The 26,481-nt window shown below is 34.4% G+C and overlaps 2 protein-coding genes across 2 annotated transcripts in view; one reads left to right on the forward strand and one right to left on the reverse strand.

Moving 5' to 3' along the window:
• The window catches only part of LOC147077881 (ATP-dependent RNA helicase DDX24), a 34,742-nt gene extending 18,241 nt beyond the window's left edge, over positions 1–16,501 (reverse strand). The window contains exons 1-4 of the mRNA XM_085960913.1: positions 16,202–16,501; positions 13,740–14,223; positions 12,462–13,037; positions 11,886–12,047 (exon numbers count right to left, since the gene is read on the reverse strand). Coding sequence (XP_085817039.1) covers positions 11,886–12,047; positions 12,462–13,037; positions 13,740–14,223; positions 16,202–16,360 — 1,381 coding nt within the window. The 5' untranslated portion in view covers positions 16,361–16,501. The remainder of the gene's footprint in view (positions 1–11,885; positions 12,048–12,461; positions 13,038–13,739; positions 14,224–16,201) is intronic.
• A 774-nt stretch (positions 16,502–17,275) lies between these two features.
• Art4 (arginine methyltransferase 4) lies at positions 17,276–25,929 on the forward strand. Its single transcript, XM_085960914.1, has one exon. The coding sequence runs from the start codon at positions 17,369–17,371 to the stop codon at positions 18,974–18,976; it is 1,608 nt and encodes a 535-aa protein (XP_085817040.1). The 5' UTR covers positions 17,276–17,368; the 3' UTR covers positions 18,977–25,929.
• Positions 25,930–26,481: the final 552 nt, after the last annotated feature.

Consider the following 26,481-nt stretch of genomic DNA (forward strand, 5'->3'; position numbering starts at 1 on the left):
AAATCACATATTCAATATTTTCCAGGAGAGCAGTTTTAACCAAAAACAAATCAATCAACAAAACAAAAAATCAGTCTAATGTCTACAAATGAAACTTTTCAGATATCTCTGATTATTTTGCTAAATTAGTAAATTGTAAAGGCCATTCGAGGTTAGACTTTTTTTAATTATTTAATTCATAATTGTAGATATGTATGTATGTATGTATGATATTATATAATATAGAATCAAGCCTTGATTAATCAAACTTGTATAACATAGTAAACCATCCTTATTGATTAGTTCATGAAATATTACACCATTTTTTTAGGTTGGTTATTAGTATTAGCATTATCTGTAAACAAAAGTTAGGAACATGATAATAAACGAATGATTGAAAATGTAGGAATTCTTGGCGATAACTTACCTTTATTAAGTTTTTCCCTCACTTCCCGAATAAGGGATGCCCTTCTTGAAAGAATATTGTTTGAGACTGGCAAAGGGTGGAAGCAGGCTGTTAAAATCCGACATAAATAGTGGACACTAAGCTTTGCCAGCCATACGAAAGAATTTGTTTCCATTAATTGTCAGATAGTGGTAGTTAGTTTTGAAAAAAATAATTAAACTCTGCGTAACCAAGCCAAATAATATTTGATTGTAGTTTAATTTTTAAACCTTCAACAGACTACAATATTCGACGAGGCGGGTGATAGCCAATAATGCAGTCCAAGTGTCACTTCAGCATTCCTAATCTATTTTAAAAAAATACTCCCTCGCATTCGGACTAAAACTCCGTATATTGGACTTCCGCACTTTTGCAAGTCTTTTTGCTATAGCTCAAAGCAAAAATGACTTAAAATGGACATCCACTCTTTCAGGTCTAAAGTATAAATTGGTCTACCGTCGTTTAAGAAGTATGTATTTCGAAAACTATGTGACATTGGACTCCCAAAATTTCAGCATTAAAAGAACGTGAATACACTGCAATTGTATTGCAGTGCAATTTACCTAAAAACGATAAAAAAATTATTTCCGCACTTTCATTTTTCAGGTTTTCATTTTAGACAAAGCCTAATTCTGAAAAATGTTTTTTTTTTTAATTTTTATAGGTATCGCTTAAACTTTATAGTGGTTTTGTAAGCGGACATCAAAATCTATTCATAGCTAGCTCAATTGATACTAATGTAGTAAAGGATAACCCGGTCAATGATGAGAATATCGTAATAGATCTTTGGGTTTCCCCCGTGTGTACTTCCTTCTTTCCTCGACGTTTCGGGCTCATTGCAGAAGCCATTATCATGCATTATCTACAACGAGCCCTAAACGCCGGGGAAAGAAGGAAGAAGTACACACGGTGGAAACCCAAAAATCTATTACGATAAAAAAACAACCATGAAAGTCTCAAACATTAATGATGAGAATAATTTACAGTTTATCAATTATTAGAACCTTCTTAACTGTATCCATTTCTCGAATAACAATTAATTATAATTATTTACACTATTTCCAAAATACTTTTAAATTATGTCTATATATTAAATCCAAAAGCATTTTATTTATACAAGTTTAAAGCCAAAACCCTTATGTATAGAATTTTTTATTAGCTAGGATCATTATTTTCCTCAATCCATGGTTCAAAGCCATTCACAGCGTGCGGGTGACTTAGTTTAGTCAGACATAGGTATTTACTTATAAATATTATCAATTCAAAATAACAATATAGTATACACAAGGAATTGTAAATATAATGTAATTACTATTTATTTACAATATAATATATAAGTGTTTTAATTTCGGTTAACCTACAATATTCATGTCGAACAATCATACGTTATTGTACCTACTTATGATGATGAAATTATATTTTTTAATCAATATAGAATACACACAAGGTTTTTTATTATAGAAATAACATTATTTTGAAAAATCTCAGAAACATACACGTTGGAATAAATCGTAGCAGACAAAGGGTTACGGCAAGAAATCTGCAATTCGGTCGGGAAATCCCTTTTGTTTTTTTTCAAATGCTATTTTATCGCGGTGAACTCCCGTACGCGCGTTTTATAATTAGAATAACATACTGTCGTCGTCAATTTTCTACAAACACGTATCTCAGTTTTGAGTTATTTGATGCAGTGAATTCAGAACTTGAATACGTACATATTCCACGAACACGTACCTATCTCAAAACATACTTTATTTATAAACTAATAGATTGAAGCAATGGCAAAAAACTCGTATCACAATACAAGACTTTTATAAATATTATAAACTCGTATCCTGAGTTAGGTGTTTGTAACTATACAGAATACTGAACTCCGACAGATGATTATACAGAAGCACTTTCTCGTCAAGATACGTGTTTACTGCAGTAATATTGTGGAATGACTCACAGTAAATTTGCAAAGCATTCTCGTATCTCCGACAATATTACTGATCGGTCGAAAGTATAGTGCGATAGATTGAAGAAACATAACATTTTTTTTCAGGAAAATATCTGTAACTATTCTAAATGGATATTTCATAGAAGAAAATTTATTTCTGAATTAAAAACTGAGTGAATAAAGTTTTTATTTGCCTCTCCTGAAAAGTTGTGTTTTTTGAGATACGTGTTTGTAGAAAATTAACGACAATATAGATATTAGATCTATTAGGTAGGTACATGATTATTATTCTAACTCGAAATATGACGCCGTATCAAGGCGCTGAAACATCCTCGCCGAACTTCAAAACCAATGGCAATGATAATGAATGAATAATGATACTTTGAGCAATAATGAAAAAAAAAATGAGGTGAGTAATTATATTCATTAATTAAATTAAATACGTATTGTTATTTATTTCAAACAATATTTCAAACACACTTATTCACCAGACTGTCAATGAAACACACGATCCCTCCACTTAAGAAGTATCTACCTAGCAGTGGCGAAGGTCAGAGGTAGGCTGTTAAGATCCGCCATAAATGGTGCAGACTAAACTTTGTCAGTCATACGTATTTGTTTTCATTGATTAAAATAAGACTAAAATTTACAGATGGTGTTGGTTAAGTTGTTTTTAAAGTTCAGTTATAGGTGCCCTGCGAAAACCAAGCCATAATAGAGAATAGTCAAAAAATACTCGTATATCTATAAAATATTTAAAATCATGCAATTAAAATCATAAATAACTTTTAATATTAATGATAGAATAATATTTTTTCTATTATAGGTTGGTTTAGGCGGAGCTTAATAAATTTAAAAAATTAATCAACAATATCTGTAATATGTATTCTTAATCCAACGAAAACAAATAAGTATGAATGAAAAAATGTGCATAATTTTTTCGTATCACCCAAAGTATACTAAAGCTTTTATTTTGTTAACTGTCAATGCATGGTAAAACTGCATTGTATTGTTGTTTTTTAAAAAAAATTGTAGTACTTATTCCACTTTAATAAATAAATTTGGACCGGTTTCGTCCGCCTCAGAGGGACATTTTGAAACTCAGTGGAATAAGTACTTACTACAAAAAAATGTTGTATTTTATTAAATCAAACAACTATACTAAAGCTATTATGATTTGGTTTGGGTAGGGTTTAATTGTTTTTAAAAACAACCAACACCATCTGTAAATTGTAGACTTAATTCAATAAAAAAAAAACGTCTACGCCTGATCTCTGACACAAGTGAAAACAATGACTTTGAAGAAGAAGAAAAAGTACCGAAGAGAAGGAAAAAGGTACACTTGAAATGGACAGAAGAAGAAATTCAAACTGTGAAAAAATATTTTAAAGAAAAAAAATCCAGGAAAAGCAAAATGCTTAGAAGTTTTGAAGAAAGAACCTACACTACATAAACGCTCCTGGGAGCAGTTAAATACTTATGTCAATAACATTTACAAAAACAAATTAAAATAAAGCTTGATTATAATAATATTTTATGTTCTATGACAATGTAGTAAGTAGGTAATTGCTGTTTTTTTACCATTATAATAAGTATTATATTCTTAACGGCTATCTAAAAAATAATGTTGATTAAAACAAATAAGTTAGTACCTATAAACAAAATTTATCAGTTTTCATCTTGGCAAGTCTAGTTACATGCGATAATTTTTCAACAACATTTCCTTTTTAAGTCCAGTTACAATTATAAATTATAAATTTGTGTATCATACATACAGAGTCTTGGATTCTTAATTATTGGTCTTATCTATTGTCTTCAATAAAAATATGTTAATAAGTGTTTACCTGCTTAATTATTGTAGTTATAAGCATAAACATGTTGTATACAACCACTTAATAATAATATGTTTTATGATGAAGAATATAATGCTAATAAATAAAGTTATACAAATTTTGTGTCGATTGATTCATTGGTTTTATTTTAATTTTATGGTTCCTTGAAATGTCCGAGCTGTCATAAAAGCGGACCATTTTTGATAAATGGGTCATAAAACTCATTAAACATAAACAATTATTAGGTGTTATACCTACTGCCGACCTTTTTGTAGACAAGAAATGCTTTGTAAGCACAATTTAATGTTTTGGCTATTTTTTACTCCTACCCACTTTCACTTAGTTCTATTAATATGTGCACAAAAATTATTGTTTAACAAACCTCTTAGACATTAAAAAAATATTATTACTTAACTATTAATAATACAACTGAGTGTATTTCTTAATAAACAGCATATTATTTATATAGGTACCTAGTACTTAACATTATTGCTCCAGTCCGGAACACATTGGCTGCACAGAATGGAGATTATCCACAAACATTTAACGAATAATGAATATTACTACTTGTTAGCCAATCTTGGTCTTTACGTTGGATTAACACACATTTAAAAAACAAAATGTATTTTTTGTCCAGTCACGGAATTGAACCCATTTTTTACATACAACCACTCTACCAAGTCAGCTACCATGGGTGTATTATAGTGGCGAGGGGTAGAGGTAGGCTTTAAGAGTTGACATAAATAGTGCACAGTAAACTTTGTCAGTCAAACGTATTTGTTTTAATTATTTAACTAAGAATACAAATTGCAGATGGTGCTGGTCAGATTTTAAAATTCAATTAAACCCTGCCAAAACCAAACCATAATAGTTTAAGTATGCTATGGGCTATCCGACAAAAATACTGCAGTTTTTCAGTCATACATGTTTGTTTACGTTGAATACAGAATCGGTACATATCGCCTGTTTAGAACCAATCTATTCTAGTTCACATGTTTAAGTTTCTGTGTCAATGTAGGTAGATCACAGATTCATTACAATAATGTAATATTAAAGGTTAGTTGTTAGGTTAATTAAGGTTAACCTAACAAATAATCCAGTTTATCGGCTATTTTCAAAATGCGTTTTCCGCTGTATTCCGTATAACCGAACAGTACCATTGGAGTTGTTCTGTAATACGTAATAATTTGTATGGAATGTATTGAATATTAAAAACCACAGAAAAGATAATAAAAAGTAACAAACACTATCTACACTTTGTAGTCTTAGTTCAATGAAAACAAATACGTATGACTAACAATGTTTTGGTTTAGGCAGGGTTTATTTGATTTTTAAAAACTAACCAAAAGGTAGGTACCATCTGTAATTATTTGTATTCTTGGTTCAATGAAAACAAATAAAAATGACTGACAAAGTGTGCATTATTTTTTCAAATCTTTAAAGCCTACCTCCAATTATGGTTTGGTATATGCATGGTTTAATTGAATTTTAAAAACTTACCATCACTATGTGCAATTTGTATTATTTGTTCAATTAATACAAATAAGCATGACTGACAAAGTTTATTGTGTACTATTTATGTCTAAACTTAACAGCCCACCTCCACCTTACATCAGTCTACCCTATTCATATTTAGAACAATTAGTTTAACAGATTTTAGTGTACTATATTTATGGCGGATTTAACAGCCTATCTCGACCCATCGCTACCGGTGTGCACTATTTATGGTGGATTTCAACAGCCTACCTCAAACCTTCGCTACACTATAACTAACAATTATTAGTTTAGGAAAAGTTAATATGCGCTATTTCTGGTGAATTTTACAGCCTACATTCACCCTTCGCTATTGGTGTCAACCTACATCAGTCTACCCTATTTATAAGGTATTTATATTTATAGGGTATATTTCAGAACAATTATTTTAACAGAAGTTAGTGTGCACTATTTATGGCGGATTTTAATAGCCAATTTTCACAATTCGCTACTGCTGTCAACTCATATCAGTCTACCCTATTCATATTTAGAACAATTACTTAAACAATATTTAATTGTGCTCTTTATGGCGGATAATAACAGCCTACCTCCACCCTTCCCGACTGGTGTCGACCTACATCAGTCTACCCTATAAATATTTAGAATAATTAGTTTAACAGAATTTAGTGTGCACTATTTATGGCTGATTTTAACAGCCTACCACCACACATCAATACTGGTGTGCAATATTTACGGTGGATTTCAACAGCCTACCTCCACCCTTCCCGACTGGTGTCCACCAACATCAGTCTACCCTATTTATATTTAGAACAATTAGTTTAACAAAATTTATTGTGCACTATTTCTGGTGGATTTTAACAGCCTACCTCTACGCTTCGCTTCTGGTGTCAACTCATATCAGTCTACCCTATTCATATTTAGAACAATAACTTTAACAATATTTAATGTGTGCTATTTATGGCGGATAATAACAGCCTATCTCCACCCTTTGCGACTGGTGTCGACCAACATCAGTCTACCCTATTCATATTTAGAACAATTAGTTTAACAGAATTTAATGTGTACTATTTCTGGTGGATTTTAACAGCTTACCTCCACCTTTCGCTACTGGTGTCAACCTACATCAGTCTAGGCTATTTATATTCAGAACAATTAGTTTCACAAAAGTTAGTGTGCACTATTTATGACGGAATTAACAGCCTACTTCCACCCTTCGCTTCTGGTGTCAACTCATATCAGTCTACCCTATTCATATTTGGAAGAATTAGTTTAACAAAATTTAGTGTGTACTATTCAGGGTGGATTTAACGGCCTACCTCCACCCTCTGCTACTGGTGTCAACCCACATTCATATACCTTATTTATATTTAGAACAATTAGTTTAACAGAATTTAGTGTGCACTATTTATGGCAGATTTTAACAGCCTACCACCACACATCGCTACTGGTGTGCACTGTTTACGGAGGATTTTAACAGCCTACCTCCACCCTTTGCTACTCGTGTCCACCAACATCAGTCTACCCTATTTATATTTAGAACGATTAGTTTAACAAAATTTAATGTGCACTATTTCTGGTGGATTTTAACAACCTACCTTCACCTTTCGCTATTGGTGTCAACCCACATCAGTCTACACTATTTATAGGGTATTTATATTTATAGGGTATATTTCAGAACAATTAGTTTAACAGAAGTTAGTATGCACTATTTATGGCGGATTTTAACAGCCTACCTTCACCCTTCGCTACTGCTGTCAACTCATATTAGTCTACCCTATTCATATTTAGAACAATTACTTTAACAATATTTAATTGTGCTGTTTATGGAGGATAATAACAGCCTACCTCCACCCTTTGTGACTGGTGTCGACCTACATCAGTCTATCCTATTCATATTTAGAACAATTAGTTTAACATAATTTAGTGTGCACTATTTATGGCTGATTTTAACAGCCCACCACCACCCTTCACTTCTAGTGTCAACTCATATCAGTCTACTCTATTCATATTTAGAACAATTGCTTTAACAATATTTAATGTGTGCTATTTATAGCGGATAATAACAGCCTACCTCCACCCTTCGCGATTGGTGTCGACCTACATCAGTCTACCCTATTCATATTTAGAACAATTAGTTTAACAGATTTTAGTGTACTATATTTATGGCGGATTTTAACAGCCTATCTCGACCCATCGCCACCGGTGTGCACTATTTATGGTGGATTTTAACAGCCTACCTCAAACCTTTGCTACATTATAACTAACAATTATTAGTTTAGGAAAAGTTAATATGCGCTATTTATGGCGGATATTAACAGCCTTTCTCCACCCTTTGCTACTGTTGTCCACCCATATCAATCTACCCTATTTACATTTAAAACAATTTATTACCTATTTATATTTAGAAAAATTATTAGTTAAAAAAAGATTGTGTGCACTATTTATTTATGGCGGATTTTGACAGCCTACATCCACCCATCGCTATTGGTGTGCACTGTTTATGGTGGATTTTGACAGCCTACTTTCACCCTTCGCTACTGCTGTCAACTCATATCAGTCTACCCTTTTCATATTTAGAACAATTACTTTAACAATATTTAATTGTGCTGTTTATGGAGGATAATAACAGCCTACCTCCACCCTTTGTGACAGGTGTCGACCTACATCAGTCTACCCTATTCATATTTAGAACAATTAGTTTAACAGAATTTAGTGTGCACCATTCATGGCTGATTTTAACAGCCCACCTCCACCCTTCGCTTCTAGTGTCAACTCATATCAGTCTACTCTATTCATATTTAGAACAATTACTTCAACAATATTTAATGTGTGCTATTTATGGTGGATAATAACAGCCTACCTCCACCCTTCGCGACTGATGTCGACCTACATTAGTCTACCCTATTCATATTTAGAACAATTAGTTTAACAGACTTTAGTGTACACTATTCATGGCGGATTTTAACAGCCTACCTCGACCCATCGCTACCAGTGTGCACTATTTATGGTGGATTTTAACAGCCTACCTGAAACCATCGCTACACCATAACTAACAATTATTAGTTTAGGAAAAGTTAATATGCGCTATTTATGGCGGATATTAACAGCCTTTCTCCGCCCTTCGCTACTGTTGTCCACCCATATCAATCTACCCTATTTACATTCAAAACAATTTGTTACCTATTTATATTTAGAAAAATTATTAGTTAAAAAAAAATTGTGTGCACTATTTATGGAGGATTTTGACAGCCTACCTCCACCCATCGCTATTGGTGTGCACTCTTTATGGTGGATTTTAACAGCCTACCTCGACCCATCGCTACCGGTGTGCAATATTTACGGTGGATTTTAACAGCCTACCTCCACCCTTAGCTACTGTTGTCAATCCACATCAGTCTACCGTATTTGTATTAAGAACAATTTATTATTAGTTAACAAAATTGAGTGTGCACTATTTGTGGCTAATTTTAACAGCCTACTTCCACCATTCTCTACTGGTGTCAACCTACATCAGTCTACTTTATTTATATTTAGAACAATTATTAGTTAATATAATATGTCCTATTTATGTCGGATTTTTACAGCCTACCTCCGCCCTTCGCTACTGGTGTCAACCCACATCAGCCTTTCCCATTTATTCTTAGAACAATTACCAAGTCAAATTATCAAGTAAACTGTAAGGGGCCGTTCATATACGACGTCACATGATTTTAGCTATTTTAGCAACCCCCCCCCCCCCCCGCCTATCGTCACAACCTTTACCACTCTGTTTTTATTATGTCCTCCCCCGCCACATTCGTCAGAAATCATCACATTATAATAAATTAGACCCCTTCTAGAGCGTGACATAATATATGGATGACCCCTGATAGAATAAATCTCAGCGAAGATTCTCTTGAAAATTGCAATCGCAAATATCTATTTATTAGTTGCGCGGTTGTATTGATTTCATTAGAGTGCAAATCATAAAAATGTTCTTGAACGAATCTTTTAGGAGTAAACAAATGCGTCACATGCATTCAAACCAATGCCGAACAAGAAGCCCTCTGATTGGTTCATTCAAATTGGATCAACAGAAGCTAAAAGAGTAAAATGTATATGGGAGGGGAAAATGGGCGGGGCTTCTATTAATAGATCGAGACTTTTGTTGCTCCAAATGGATCAATTTCGTATGTCATCTTTGGCAATGGAGCAACAAATCAGGGTAGATCAACAATTACAAAATGTTCAACAAATACCTGGTGTACCGTCGCGTAAGATCAACTTAGAACGAGAAGAGATATCTATATATATATATATATATCATATGGTAAGGATACGTAAAAAAAACTTAGCAAGTAAGTACCTATGTTTAACCTTTTCAACGCGTCTGGCATGTAAACATGCCATAGACTTTATCTCGTATTTTCGACCTAACTAGAAAGAGACACTTGTGGATAATATGCTTTAAAAATTAGTTCAAACCTTTAGGTAGACATATCAGGCAACAGATCATAAAAATGTCAAGTAAAACACAAGGAAATATATTTTTGAAAAGAACACTCCTTATTCAGTCATTTGAATCGCACGCCATTGCAAAGACGGGTGTACTCGATGCATCACCAGGGTATCAAAAAAAACATTGCTCATACATCAAAAAGTGTGCATCGATATTATTTTTTTTTACCTTTTAATTAATTATGTATTACGATTACATTAGTGTTAAGTGATTTGTAATCTGGATAGAAACATTTTGATGATTTGTTTTTAGTGTTTTTTGTCATTATAAATATATGTGAAATAATTATTTAACCCGCCAAAATGTCACTACCACACAATATTATCGAAAGTGAAGATAAATTCGACGTTGGCGAAGTCATTGAAAACGTTGACCACATACAACCTCATGAAATTCCAAGTATTTCAACCAATACATCTGACTTTCTAGCTTATTGGACATCCGGACCCTTTATTCCAATCATACATGAGTTTGATGGCAATTCATCAGGTAATCAATCTTCTTCGACAGAACACTGCACAGAACTTGATTTTTTTTGAACATTTTTTAAATCAAGATATGAGTAAAATTGTCCTTGAGATAAATAAATTCTATCATACTGTAGTTAAAAAACGAGATCTAACTCAAAAATCTCGATTTCATAAATGAGTAGATACATCTATCGAAGAGATGTATTTATTTATTACTGTTACTATGTTGATGACGAGAAATCGTCATCTTACCTTAGAAGGACATTGGTCAACAAACCCGGAAACTTTACAGTTCCATTTTCGGAAAAACAATGACTCGAGACCGATATCAAATTTTACTCAGCATGCTACATTTTTCTGATCCTGAAACTCAAATTCCCGGTATTAAGGGCCCACATGCACCAAATGGAGTTTTATGGTATTTTCAGATCATAATCCTGGACATTCCTTAAACATTGTAGATAATCTATTTATATAATTTTGAAGCCTTATTATCCTTTATATTTATTTTAAACATTTGGTGACTGCATAAAGTATTTTTATTACATAAAATAGTATTCTTTTAAACCTCTCAATCTAATGTTTTAGAATACAGTCATATTTCAGTACATCCATGTGCAGTAGTAAGTAAGATTTTTTATATTTGTTAATTTTTAAACGCATTTATAGTAAAATTTATGTTGACATTATTGTAGTGAAATATTTACGATAAAATTTATATTTATAATCTCTGTGATCCCAAATTTGTCAAGAATTAGGCATTTTATTGTTCAAAAAATGGGCAAGATTACCACATTTCAAAATAATTCTAAAGATACTGATTATAAGCTATGCCTTTGACCATTCAGATGTGATAAAACATCCTACGAATAACGATTGTTTTATAATAATTATTGACCTAAGAAGAAGGTAGTATTTTTTTGAAATATGCCATTTCCAATTGGCATTTCCCAGTGGTTAAGCTACAACATACGGCCGTAGCCATAAATTGACAAACGATAAATGAAGTAGGGAGTATGATCATGTTAATGGGCATGTTTGAACATGTACATAACCGAATTCTTTTTTTTTTTAAACGGTACATGTTGCACTGTGTGAAATGCAAAATCTGGATCACAAAAAATGGCTCAATTGGAGTACATACAAAACTTAAATCAATTAAAATATAACAGATTCTATTTTGCTATTTTTGTAATACCTAAAAATTATTAGAAGGATTAAAACTCACCTGTATATTTGGCTGCGGCCACTAGATGGTTCTTGACTTGGATAGCCAATTCCCTCGTCGGTGTTAAAATTAATGCATACAGTGGTTTCAGTTTCCGACGTTTTACCACAATTTCTGGCATAGCAATGTCAATGTTGTCTATAACTTTCACACACCCAATGCCTGTAAAACAAGAATACTTTATTCTATCTGCAAAACCAGGTGAAGAAGTCCATTAAAACTATATTCATGGGGCATGGGTGTTTAATTTTTAACGTCAATTTTAACTAAAGATGCCTAGCAAGAGCATGTTTTAACTCATTTGTCAGTTTTGGCTTATTCATTCAACATCAATTTAAATGGTGGATGTGGAGACAACTTCACATAATAATACATTCATACATTGGATTCAAATAGATGACTGTTAACTGAAAATTTTTCATAAGAAATTTCTAGTTCAGGTCCGGAATCGCGCATTTGCTAGTTCAATACATTACTAACTGAGGCAGCGTATGATTTTATTATTCAGGACTGTAATATTTTTTAATTAACATATTGATTTCTTGAATTATAAAATAATACAATAACAACAGAAACCTTCTTCATTGACTCCACTGGTTTTTTCTTCACGTTCCTCGAAATCTGACTCGTTATCAACTGATTCATCTCCAGTTCCGTCCCCATGACTTTCATTATCTTCTCCACTTTCATTGCTCTCTATTCCAGTATCACTTTCTTCATTGGATTTTTCTTCTTCTTTGATACTCTCCTCTCCATCTTCATTGTCTTCATCCATGCTTTCATCTTCTTCTGCAGATCCCATTTCCTCATCATCAGAAGAATCTATATTACCGTCATCAAAATCAATAGATTCCGCTTCGCTGTTGTCTTCCATGTCAGAATTTTGCTCATCAACTTCTTTGAATCTCAAATTTTTGTTCTTCTTTCCCGCCTTTTTCATGAGGCTTCTTCTTTCTTCCAGACTTAATTTATTCATATTGATTATCTTTGTTTTCTTTTCGAATGGATCTGATTTTTTACTCGTAATATCTCCTTCTTCCGATTCTTCATTGTAATTTTCTTTCAGCTGGAGTATGCCACTTAATATTGGTATGCCAAAGGCTAAAGTCTTACCGCTGCCCGTTTCCGCGGCACCGAGAATGTCCCGTCTTCCTATAAATTTTAATAATAATGGCATATGAAGAAGTAAAATAAATAGATAAATAAATGCATTCCAAGAAAAACATAAGATGAAAATTTTGATAAAAAAATAGTTTGATATCAGTAGGTAATGCAAAAGATTTGACAAATGAAGGGCTCGGAAATAAATGACGTTTAGTGATAACTGCTTGGACAGAGATACATGCTACTGATTTTCCAAAAAAATCAGATTTCGTATTTTTTTAATAACCAAATTGGATAGAATAATAATAAAAAATATCATTAATATTGAATATCAAAAGAACATAGTAGATTTTATGGAAAATCGGTGGACTATATTGATGTTCCAACATTTGTCGTTTAATATTATTTACTACAAACCTCTTCACATTATAGTAAACGGTCTTGTTTGACAGCAACATTCAAATGCAACAGTTAGCTAATAGGACTGTTAAAAATCGCAGCACATTTGGCTCATAGCCTGCCAAGTATGTATATTGAAAAAAAATATTCTATAACGTTCAAAAGATTGACTCATTGTCAATACAAACAACCAAATAATTGTTCAACCATTCTTTATTTTTTCAAATTATTGGAGTTTTACTACGATGTAGGCTTGTAGGCGAAAATAGGTACTTTATTTTTTACTTTTAAATGAATATCAACATAATATTTAGTAAAATATAATAAGATAAAATAAATTATTTCAATAACCTAGCATGGCTGCAGGAAGGGTCAGCTCTTGAATAGCAGTCGGTGTAACAAACTTCTGTACGGCAAGACTCTTCATTATAACTTGTGGAATTCCGAATTGAGACCACGCTACCATTTCACTCATATCAATGCCGGAATCTGATAGAGATTCATCTTCATCTTTCGGTGTTGCGTATTCGGCTTTAGACTCATCATCAGAACTTGAGCTCTCATTTTCTTCATCAACAATTTTCGCTTTCTTATCTTTTGGTTTTCTTTTCTTTTTTAATTTTTTCTTAGATTTCTTTTCCGTCACATCACCAGTTGGTTTAATTCTATTGTCTTTTTTGTTTTTTACAGATCGCCCTTTAGAGGGAGTCAATGACATGTTAGGTTTCAATTCTTCGACTTGGAAGTCTCCGTTTGATTCGGGTTTGAACCTTTTCCGATGGGCGATCTCTGGTGTCTTTGATGGAGGACCTTTTCGTTTTTTTGGGAAGTCAGCCTAAAATTCAAAACAACAGGTACTTACTAGTAAAAGAATTAAACAATAATACTTTTGTTAATTTACTTAGTATAGTTCCATTGTCATGGTAAAAAACCAATCAAGTACGTACAATTATACCTCACAAACGGCCACTCATTTTGGATCATGGGATTACTTCGATTTACAGGCCAATTTTTTGATTTATTTCTTTACGCATAAAAATATTGGGAAAATAAACAATTGGGAATAGAAATATTTGGACCGAATGCAGAACAATAACGGGTCATGAACACCTGCATTATAAATTTCTAAAAATGCCACATAACAGGAATTACTTTGTCAACAGTTGAGCTCGAAGGATTTGTCAAAAGCTGCGATACTGCTTCAATAACTCACTATTTTCATAGCTCTTACTCTATTTTAATCTATGCATCACATTTAGGCGTTACTTAGATTTAAAGTATTTCGGCATTTAACAAATTCAGCATAGAATAAAAGGCAAGTGTTTTGAGTCAAAGAATGTATTGGTAATGATAATCTCCAATCAACGGAATAGGATTCTTTAAAATTAAGAAATATTAGCACAAGAAGTATTTGCTGCCGGCCTTTGTCCGCATTGGAATTTTTAATTTTATGGTAACTACATATTTATCCACTGTGAACATTTTCATTCTCCTCAAAAATACATGTAATTGGAGACTTCACTAAGACGACATGAATTTCAGACAAAATCTATAGTGAATTCTCGGTAATTCTTGGAACACTTCAATGAACAAAAAAAAATCGTTAAAAAATTGTTTCTATACATAGTTTCTGTCACCCTGCATGTGCTACTGGCGTACATAAGATGATACAATTGATTGCGTCACCTATAATTTTTTAAACAATGTACAGTTTGTCACCTTTTGTATGCGCTTGAGGATGGTGGAAGGTGGTTTACTCGCTGTTTAAATTTGGAGTTCTACTTTGTTTTTACATAGTTTATTTGTGAATTATTTACTCCCAAAATGGCTAGTAAGAGCGTTAAAAATAAGTGAGAGACACAATAAAGATGAAAATAAAAATAATAAAATAGCATGATTGCGAGAAAACAGTGTCACAGACTTGTCACGGAAGGAACACGGGAAAAGGAATTATCCTTAAGGTTTGAAGAAGGAGGGTGACAACTGTAATCAAAATTTTAATGCAAGCTCCGATTGGTCTGAAAGATTTAAAAAAAACGTGGAAGCTATCATGTGAAGATAGATTCAAGTAGAAGCTAAGTGCATGCCCAGGTTAAAGCATGTAAAGATTGTGTAACCCTTTTGTTGGGTTCAAATGTCACTGGTTATAAACTGAAGCCTTTTTTGATTTATCATTGTAAAAGTCCAAACGCCTTCAAGGGAATCGATAAGTCTACTTTACCGCTACATTATGGTTGGAATAAAAAGGCATGGATAAAATGGCCTTTTTTAAGACTGGTTTAACAACTGTTTCATTCCAGAAGTAAAGAAATATTGTGATGAAAAAGACAATAATATGCTTTTAAAATGTAGCTAAATCAATGATGCAATTCAAAAATATGTACTCAGACACTGATAGGTCTTGGAAGGTACGCCGCCTCATTCAACAAGCCTGTTATAATGAAATTCGACCTTCAGCTATTTCGAAAAACAACCTAGGTGGCGGAATGAAACCTCATCGTAAGTCGAGAACTCACTGTATAGCCAAAACGAGAGATAAACCACAATGCAAAAATCACAACACTACCAAACTCTGATACAAAACAAAAACACTGGAAAGCAAACAATTAAGTGCAATATCAATTAGATTTGTCAATTATAATTGTTTTATAATTAGAAACAAATGAAGTAAAACATTGTAAAAAATGTTTTTTTTATAAGGAAGATTATTTAGCAATAAAAAAAACGATTCCACTGAAAGTGGCAGAAATTGTCAATTCCTGGAATAATCACGACAGTGAGAAAATAGCATTAAATGTATGAAAGGTGCCAACCTCGTTGTCTACTTTTCTGGGTCTTCTCTTGGAGACAACTTTATAGTCTGTGCATTCTTCGATACCAATCAGCCCTTCGAAATTTACATCTTTACCAGGTGGGCCGAAATCTTCAAATTTGACTGTCTTCCATTTGCATTTATCCAAATTTCCATTCATTTTAACTGTTTTATGTTCTATATGTGGTTGTGGAAATCAACTATATGCAAAGAAAGAACAGTATACCTATTCAGATCCCCGATACGAATTTGACACTTTGACAACTCTGAACTGAACCTTAACCTCAAAATCACATTCATTAAAAAATAAAACATGGCACGTGCGTCATTCGTTTTTATGTTGGTATCATTGAAAAATTTGCGATGTGAGGGATAGATGTCCGATGTGTGGATACTTGAATTATTATGCACTTATCTGCAAAATATTGATAAATAAACCTAGAATAGTATTTGATTGTTTTGTGTGGATATACCTATTACCTCTAATATATTTGATTAAAAAAGTACCTAAGACCAATACATTTTCGTTTTTCTTTTCAAACTTATCCTATTAAAATTGATTAAAAAAAAATATTAGGTAAATGTACCGCAGAGGTGGACATGAGATTTTACAACTTTCTTTTTAGACCAAACCAAACTTAACCTAACCTACCCAAAGAGATTGGACTCCTACCACAACCTAATATTATATTACCTCATATAATCATAGTTTGTGATAATGGTGTATCACAATGTATGAAAATTTCAAAATTCAATTAACGATTATTGACTCGAAAAGCCGATGCGCCGACAGAAAACGGTATTTGAAAATCGGTATCTTTTAGTATCGGAAAATTGTTTACGTCATGGAATAAACTGTTTTCGTAAAAAAAAATGTAAAAGCTCGTGTCCACCTCTGCGGCACAATTACCAATTATTTTATGGACCAAATTTTACAAAATTTATAAGAATTATACAAAAGACGTCATATTGTGTTTGGAACTTTAAAAATCTTAACTGGCTATTAAAATATGTCACTAAACTAATGCTAAAAAGAAAAGGGTTACAACTTCATGTCAAATCATATCGATTGTATTGAAGTTGCAGCTGTATTTTCTTTGTTTGCTCGGTTTGCCATTTCATCCGAACACGGCGAGCGGTCACACTTTGCCGCAAAAAAGCATTAAAAATGGCGAACGTGTTTCGCGCCGTGACAGTGTCGGCGGTGAATAACGACGGCGGACTGCTGCCGAAATTCAATTTTCCGACCAGCGTGAGCGTGGAATACGACCCGCAAGGTCTGAGCGTTAAGATAATCCGGGCGGACGCCGCGCTCGGGCAGGAACTTATGGAGTTTCCCGTACACGGCCAAAGTGAGTGCGCCAGGGTCGCCGGTCAGTCCTACATATTTACCGTCGACGGGGAGACGCTCTTCTTCAAGTTCGGGTCGGAGGCGGATACGCGGAATTTTCATTCGCTCGTATCGAAAGCGAAGGCCGGCACCGGCTCTTCGGTCTTTACAGTGCGGACCGAAGACTCGTCAGCCGCGCAGTATTTCCAGTTCTACGGGTACCTCAGCCAGCAGCAAAACATGATGCAGGACTACGTGCGGACGAGCACCTACCAGCGGGCCATCCTCAATAACATCACTGACTTCAAAGATAAAATAGTGCTGGACGTTGGTGCCGGATCGGGCATCCTGTCGTTCTTTGCCGCGCAGGCTGGAGCCAAGAGGGTGTACGCCGTGGAGGCCAGCAATATGGCGCACCACGCTCAAACGCTCGTCGAGGCCAATCGCCTGCAGGACAGGATCACGGTAGTCGCAGGAAAGATCGAGGAGATTGAGCTGCCTGAATCTGTAGATGTGATCGTATCTGAGCCCATGGGCTACATGCTGTACAACGAGCGCATGCTGGAGACGTACCTGCACGCCAAGAAGTGGCTGCGGCCCGGCGGCAAGATGTTTCCCTCGCGAGGGGACCTGCACGTCGCCCCCTTCTCCGACGATGCACTCTTCGCGGAACAATACAACAAGGCCAACTTTTGGTACCAGACGTGCTTCCACGGGGTGGACCTGAGCGCCCTGCGCGCTGCCGCCATGCGGGAGTACTTCCGCCAGCCCGTGGTGGATACTTTTGATGTGCGCATTTGCATGGCCAAGTCTGTGCGCCACGTCGTCGATTTCCTGGACGCGGACGAGGCTGACCTGCACCGGATAGAGGTGCCGTTCCGCTTCCGCCTGCTGCAGTCAGGAGCGTGCCACGGTCTCGCTTTCTGGTTCGACGTGGCCTTCGCGGGCGCCACTCAGTGCGCGTGGCTCTCCACTGCGCCCACGGAACCTCTCACCCACTGGTATCAGGTACGCTGTCTCCTGGAGGCTCCCATCTTTTGCAAGCAGGGCCAGACACTTGCGGGCCGCGTACTGCTCATCGCCAACAAGCGCCAGAGCTACGATGTGCGGATGGATCTTTCCCTCGAGGGCACCTCCATCTCCTCGTCTAACACTCTCGACCTCAAGAATCCCTACTTCCGCTACACGGGTGCACCCGCAGCCGCTCCGCCCGGCACTAGCGGAACATCGCCCAGTGAGGCGTATTGGGGGGCACTGGACGCCCCTCAGACGCAGGGCAATGATGCCGGCTACAACACATTGTGTCCGGACAGGAACGCATACGAGCAGCAGCCCTACGCTAACATCACCAGTATGACTAACATGAGCCCCAACATCATCAAGACCGTCATGATGCAGGACGAGTTCATGAAGCGGATTGGTATCAGCCAGAACGGAGACATGTGAGAGCCCCCTGACTCCCGGCCTGGTGTTGTCGCGTAGGAGCAGTTTTCGGGACTCCTTCCTTCCCCGCCTTCAGTATTCCGGATCGAGTCGAGAGCGTTTTCCACTTCGACAAATCGTCTTCCCGTTTCCCTGAACCGTATATGTTTTTCTCCCGATCTTAATCATTTGCAGCTCTCGAAATCCACCTTTGCGAGGCAAACGACATACAATTTCTTCGGAAAAGTTACAAAAAACTTTGGAGAGGGTAGGGTGCAGAATTTGTGATTTTCTTGTTTCAGCGATATCTGGTGAACTGTGAATACTTAAATACAATAAGAGTGTCAACGGATCGGTGAGAACTGTGAAAGTAATTGTGGACTGTTAAAGCGAGGGTGTCCCTCGCCCCCCCTCTGGATTTTATCAATAATTGACGTCTGGAACCGGCCATCGCTCGTCTCTTACGTGTGTTTGAGTGTGGCAGAGTTCCGCCTCCCGGTGAACTTGTAATTAATGTAGTGATGGGGCGATGAAACACGTCAGCAGCGATTCAACTCTTCTGTTTCAGCATCGCCCTGTCGTCCGGCAATAATAACTAATCGGAGTCTTGTCTCCTATCCGTGTGTGTGTATCATAGCTACATGAACATTATTTTTTTAAACACGTGACTGAATTATCTTAATTTATGATTTGTCGTCGTGAATATAAGCGTAGATATAAGCGTAGTTGCGCTGTTGTCTTAATTTCAAACTGTGAACGTCCGGACTCAAGACTTTTTATAATATTTGTGTATACTTTGTTTTTTATAAATGTTTTTTCTGTCCAACCGAGACCTCAAAATCGGCACAATTCTCTTGTGAGAGTAGTCACAAATTAAACAATGGAAAAGTTGTAATTTTTTTATTTTCCTTCAGAAAACCAACAATCGTAATTCACATGTTGTATTTTGAGCAGAAGGCCTATTCCATGTACATCTAAATAGAGAATGAAACTGTTATATTATATAATACTTATCTTTGAGCCCTGTGTGCCTAAAGGGATGGTTTAATAATGATACCTTGGATACATTTCTCCTGTCAACACAATTAATACTAATTCTAGATTTACACATGCATAAAAATTCACCTTTTATGAAAATAACGTATTCCATACATGAATCTGATTGATTCCAAGAGTCCGTTGTATGGTTGACCGTAAGCTATCATTACAAATTAAACATTGTCTTGCAATATAATATGCATTTGTTACAGATGTGATTTATTATAATCCTAAAAATGTCTAGTTACCTGACTAAATTTGAGTGTTCCAACATTTTGGGCACATTCTTCCGATGACAATTGAGACACCAATTTATTCATTAAACGAATGCCAACTTTCGTTTAAACTGACTGTTCCAAAAGTAATTATATGGGACGTGCCGTTTTCTAATGCAGAAAAGGTTTTGAATATGAAATAATAACTGCCGTTAGTTATGTGAGTAGCATCAAAAGCTTACATGTGTATCTTGATAGACGCCTTCTGTGTTTTCTATTATTTGACAAGCTCATTTTAACCTGCCTGGTATAACTACTCTAAATTTGTATTTCAAAGCTATGTACTACTCACTGTCTATTTGATCTGCGGCCTCGGCACGATAAAACTTAAGCCCGTTTCAGACGGGACACCGGTGTCGCGCTCGATATAATATAGGAGGCCTTTGTGTTCGAATAAAGGAGCCTTTGTATTATGTTTATGAACGCTCCAGAGCTAATGAGTCAACGCATAATTTCGCGTTATAAACATAATACAAAGGCCCCTTTATTCGAATACAAAAACTTCCTTACTATATACGAACGCGACACCGGTGTCCCGTCTGAAACGGGCCTTAGTCCAGACCAACATACATTTGCAAAATAATATATACATTTAAAATACTTTTTTATTCATGTTATATCACACTGAGCAAGTGTGCCCATTTTAGAGGGGAAAAAATAATATATTATCAGAAGTAGCGTGTGTGGTTTTCTGAAATCTTGATAGATGAGTGCAAATTTGTACAATGGGGATTGTCCTAACTACATTAATTTGATAGTAGGTGTGTGGACGTGTGTTTGGGTGGCAGTAAAAGTTTACAACACATATAATGTGTTTACATATATTTATAATATGTATATTGGTCTGGACTAGGCTATATGGTTGATTCAAAATTGAGCTGTCCGATTTAATTAAGATGAGGTTATTATGCCAGTCTTAATATCAACATACATCAGTATTTTTTGTATTGGACGTATCCATAGTATCGAATGATTTAAAGAAAAATCATGTACATATTGGTATAAATAAGTACTTAAAAATAGTCTCGCTAGAAGAATAATCGATTTTAGTTACTGCGCTTGTATGTTATCTGGCGGGTAATGACATCATGATTGCAAATATTAACTATTGTACTCTGTAATTGTAGATTTCTGATTTTCTGCAAGTAGTTTCACTGTGTCTAAAATATTAGGGAAAATTTGACTATGAAATGGAAAAATATTTATCAATTTCCTAGCTTTTATTATATATTTTTTCTGTAATAATTTAGTTACATCCTCTTGCAAATAACCCTGCATTTTCTTTTGGATTGCAAGGTCTCAATAATTACAATCACCGTAAGATCTTTAATCAATCCGTGGTTGAATAATCATAGCTTTCCTCTTTAAGTTTTATTTTACCATTGTAAACATTGATTAGGTCATATTGTATTCTTTAAAAGAAATCTCGGAAGTTATAAAAACAATATGCTGTAGAGGTCCATAGAAAATAATATAGGTTTGGCGTATTTTTTCTCTAGGTTCTATACTTAAGGAGTATTTTATAAATCTACGCTATTCCAATCTTTTGCATTGCTATAGCGTTATAAATACAAATGGTTGTGAAATAACTACTTGCCCCTTAGTTAGATATTGTTAACCAATCAATATTTTTCCACCGATAAATTCGTATCGAGTAGATTTTATTTTCGCTTTCCGGTTTTTGTTTACCATCTGAATCTCATCACTCAACCGGATCGGCGAGTACAAATTTGGTAATACTCAATGCACGCGGGTCGTTCGGCGGCTCGGTGATTCTATTTTTCTGACAACGTTTTAGTTATAACGAATTCTGTAAATATCTCTGATTTTGTCTCAATTTTTTGTGCTTACATTGACCAGTGTCTGTAATATTATTTAGCTAGGACTTAGTATTAATAAAATTGTATTCATAATATTTTTGGACATCATCACTCCACTACAATAATTGCTATTCTTTTTTATACATGCTGTACTTTATGTATTTTTTCAAGATATAATAATCTCAATACTTATAAATATTTTTTTAAATTAACACATTCTCTGTATGCTCAGTCGTTTTTTTAAATATGATTATTCTAATATTGCTGATGCAGTTCTCTAACCTATACCTCAACGCCTTCTATTTATAGTCAGGCTGCATTACAAAATTGCGAATTGCGAATGAAGTGCTTCTCATACTTTGTACAAATAGCCCAATTAATGTGTGACTCGTTGGGCGAATACGCTGTAATTTGAGTCATACTAAAACCCAACTAAGAATAAAAGCCCTGTAGGTTCTGTTGGTTTGTTTTATGGTTTCATATTTTATATTCAGCATTTCTTGGCTGGGTATACATTTGAACAGAGTTTATAGGTCCACCAGTCACCAGTAAGGCGTCGTCCACAGTCATGATGCAATGGCAAGGATTTCAAAATGATAGATGGCAGACCATGATGACTGTACACAATTCACTTAAGTGTGAATGCGCGAGACCGTATCTTATCTATTTTTACTACTTAACGAGTACTTAATAATCATTTACTGCCTTGCATTGAAAGTATAACCAAATAACTGGTAATAAATTCGCAATTTTACATCGCTGCCTGACTGAGCAACAGAGGCGTCTTTCCTTTTCTCATCCCAATGACCAATAACATGTTAATTGATGGGATGCCATCAAACAAAAGATTAGCCGTGTAAGGAGATGCCTGTTTGCAGTGTATTTCTGTAAAGTGGTATTTTTTAAATCTACATTTATGTTTTTACTCTTGTGTGAACCTTTTTTGTCCCTGTTTATTTTTTTGTAATGCGTAAGAGTTCTGTTTTTTTAGGATACAAAATAATAGATCAAAGAATAATAGTTACAGTTCATTCCGCAATGTTACCACACTTGCAGGCTGAAAAGTAATTATTACAATGCTTAGGAATTAATTATTATCAATAAATGACCGAGGTGACAATTTTTAGAAAGTTATTTTTCTACTTGATTTATGATTGTCGATAAACTGTTGTAAAAAAATATTGAAGCCTATAAAATGATTAACTTTAGAATTAATAGGTACCGATCTTCTTTTATTATAAGTAGTATTAATTTCACACTACTAAAAAGTAATTTAATTCTATGACAAGGGAATGCACTCATTGGAAAAACTTTTAAATTATAAAAATAGATTAAAGCTATACATTTCTTTCAGAAATTGAAATTCTGGGTATGTTCAAGTTACTTATAACACTTTGAGAGAGACTCTGTTTCTATTTTTATCAATACAATCAGAATTAAGTAACATGTTTCATATTGTGGTATACTTAGCGACTTATACGGAAAATTGTAATTCTAGGCCTACAGTTTTTGATTTTACATTCTCGATTAATTTGGTCAACCTTTGATGTAATTATGTATTAGATATTTTCATGTTTCAATTAGTGTAAAATTATTTTTCAATTTTTTTGAAATGTTTTATTTTGTAAGATCACTATCAGTTTTAGTATTCTGTAAAGAAATCAAAAGAGAATGTTTTTAAGCTGCGTAATGATAATTTTTAATGATTTGTGAAATTATTTAAATATTTTTCATTATTAGTTTAACGCATACATTTTGTGTTACTCCTTTTTCACCGTGTTTATATAGATGCAATAATCCAAACTATCCCAATATTTTTGCACTAGATATTAATCTCTATGAGATGTAATAAAATTGTATGCTTAAAAAATTGTATCGTCAGGTGCTCTTCTTAATATGTAATCAAAGGAGGAAAGACAACTCACAACATAAAGTTTAGCCCTTTCTTTCGAAGAAATTCTACACGAGAGTCAAAAGATGAGTAGATAGGATGTTACATTATGGCGTAGTGGCTAGTAATTATTTGAAATCAGCAAAATGTATTAAAACAATCAATGTACGATTAATAGAAATTTTTAAAACACTGCTACATAAATTGCATGTTATGAAGGAATTAGAATGAAAAATGTGATAGTAAGGATAATGAAAACTATAGAGAAAGTGTGTAGAGTATGAAATTATGCTTCTTATAAATTTGATTTTCTTTCAAACGCCCGTAATATGATATAGTCTTTTTTATACAATACAATCTGAATTGGTGTATGAATTTAATATTTTTTTTTTTTACCGTTTCTCGGTGTCAGAATACAATGACCGCATGCTGTGGTCCTTGCGAAGAATGCAGTTTTCTCTCTGATGAGCTGTGATGAGCAGTCTTTCTTTTCACGGGGACCGAATTAAATACCAAAAACTTTTTGTGGGTCACGATAATAAATCTGATTATTTTACAAAACATTCTTTGACAGTTAAAAATTCCTTTGCTGGACCGCTGAAAATAATCCCGGGCCCTTGGATTGATTGTTCATCATGGCAGTCAAAATATGACAGCAAACAATTTGTATTTCGTCCATTATATAGTATTGATTTTGGCACTGAATCTACCTTTCAGAACAAATTGCACACTGCGTTGTACATTGACAGATTAAGTGACATCAACAATCAGTTACTAACGCCATCTACTGGGTAAACTTTGAAATTAAACAATAAAAAAACTAACTGACATGTTCCATCTACGTGCAAAGTCAAGTTTTAATAGAAAGTTAACCCAGTTTGGCAAAAGATTGACCTGATCTATAAAATGCATTCAGCGAATTACAACATAACTTGCGAAATACCTATTTTTATGAGACAATTAAATGGATTCATAGATCAATTGCTTTGGATGCTAGTATGGAAGAAATAAATATGTAATGACATGTTGAGTATATCGAAATGTATTATAACTAACCCATTCGGATATTCTTGCGATCTGAAGAGTGATACATATTTTATTTATTTCATTAAGTACAAAATCTATCAATAATATCACAATAAAGTATTTAAAATTTGTTACGAATCGAAATAAGATTAACAATGTCATCTGTCCAGTAAATACAGGGTTATCCCCCCCATTCCCATCAATTTTTATTATTGATTTTCCTTCATGCTAGTTCAGAGGAACAATACATTGGAATAATCTTTTCATCGATCATTTCATTGACCACAGACAAGGATTCTTTCATTCAGGATTTCGCTTTTAACACACGAAAGAACCTTGTCTATGGCACATCAAAGTTAGATAGAGTTTCTTTAGTATTGTTGGTATTTCTTGGTATTTTCTGTTTAAATAATACTGTATTACTCTAAATATATTACGATTATAAAATATTAGTATTACAAAGTTGATCAATTACTATTAACACCATGTTATGGAAGAATTTAAATTGTTTATTTTTCGGCAACCGACTTGTAAACCGGTGAGATGTGATCCTGTAATGACTGTATATGTGCTGATGATGAGTGCTAGGACATGGCGGGAGTCAGTGTACGCAAACAGTAAAACGAAGGATACATGCAATGGTAACCTTTCTATGTAATCGAATTGCGATCTCTAGGAAATGTCTATTGCCACTTTGTTGTACTGTGTGCGTACCCTTATGCAATCCAATTATCGAAAACAAATGCAACGTACTTCATTTGTTTCCGAGTTCACTTTCACTTTAAGCCTCCTCCCTCTCATAATATTTATGGTGAGGGGGCGGCGTTATTGAGTTATTGATGACAAATTTCAATTTTTTTAGTACAAGTGTTTTAGAATCAGCGACAGTTTGGTGGATATTTATAAATAAATAAATTGAAATGCGAATGTTTTTTATTTTTTCACCTCACACATCTTTCGGCCCGTTCTTACTACACTATACTCTAATTTAAAAAAAAAAAAAAAAAAATTTGTATATTATACAATGGTACTTACTTAGTAATAGCCAAATTTGCATACATGGCTGGTAATATATTATTAAAAACACCTGCATAAACTTAATAAAACAATGCAAGGTCAGAATGAAGATGTATTGACATGCTCTGATAAAGAGTTATGACAAGGATCTCTAAAAATGTACCAAAGGACCTACCAGACCACCATTAAAGCAAGCAATTAATTTTGGATCCGGCTCAAAAACATTCAACTTTGCTGCAAAAGAAATTTCATCATTATTTTCATACAATCAATACGACTGGATTTGAAACCCTTTTGCAACCAATGCCGAAAATTCTATAGAAACGCTTTCCCTATAAATTTGAGAGGAATTTGTTGAATTGAGAAATGTCAGTCACTAAAACAACTTCACCGATGTTCATTGGCTATTTTCTGGATTTCGGTTAATAAAGAATATCCTCAGATTTCCGACAAGGCTCTCTC

The sequence above is a fragment of the Rhyacophila brunnea genome, unplaced genomic scaffold (genome assembly GCF_057557595.1).
Source record: "Rhyacophila brunnea isolate RB1 unplaced genomic scaffold, BYU_Rbru_1.0 scaffold_12, whole genome shotgun sequence".
Taxonomy (NCBI): Eukaryota; Metazoa; Arthropoda; class Insecta; order Trichoptera; family Rhyacophilidae; genus Rhyacophila; species Rhyacophila brunnea.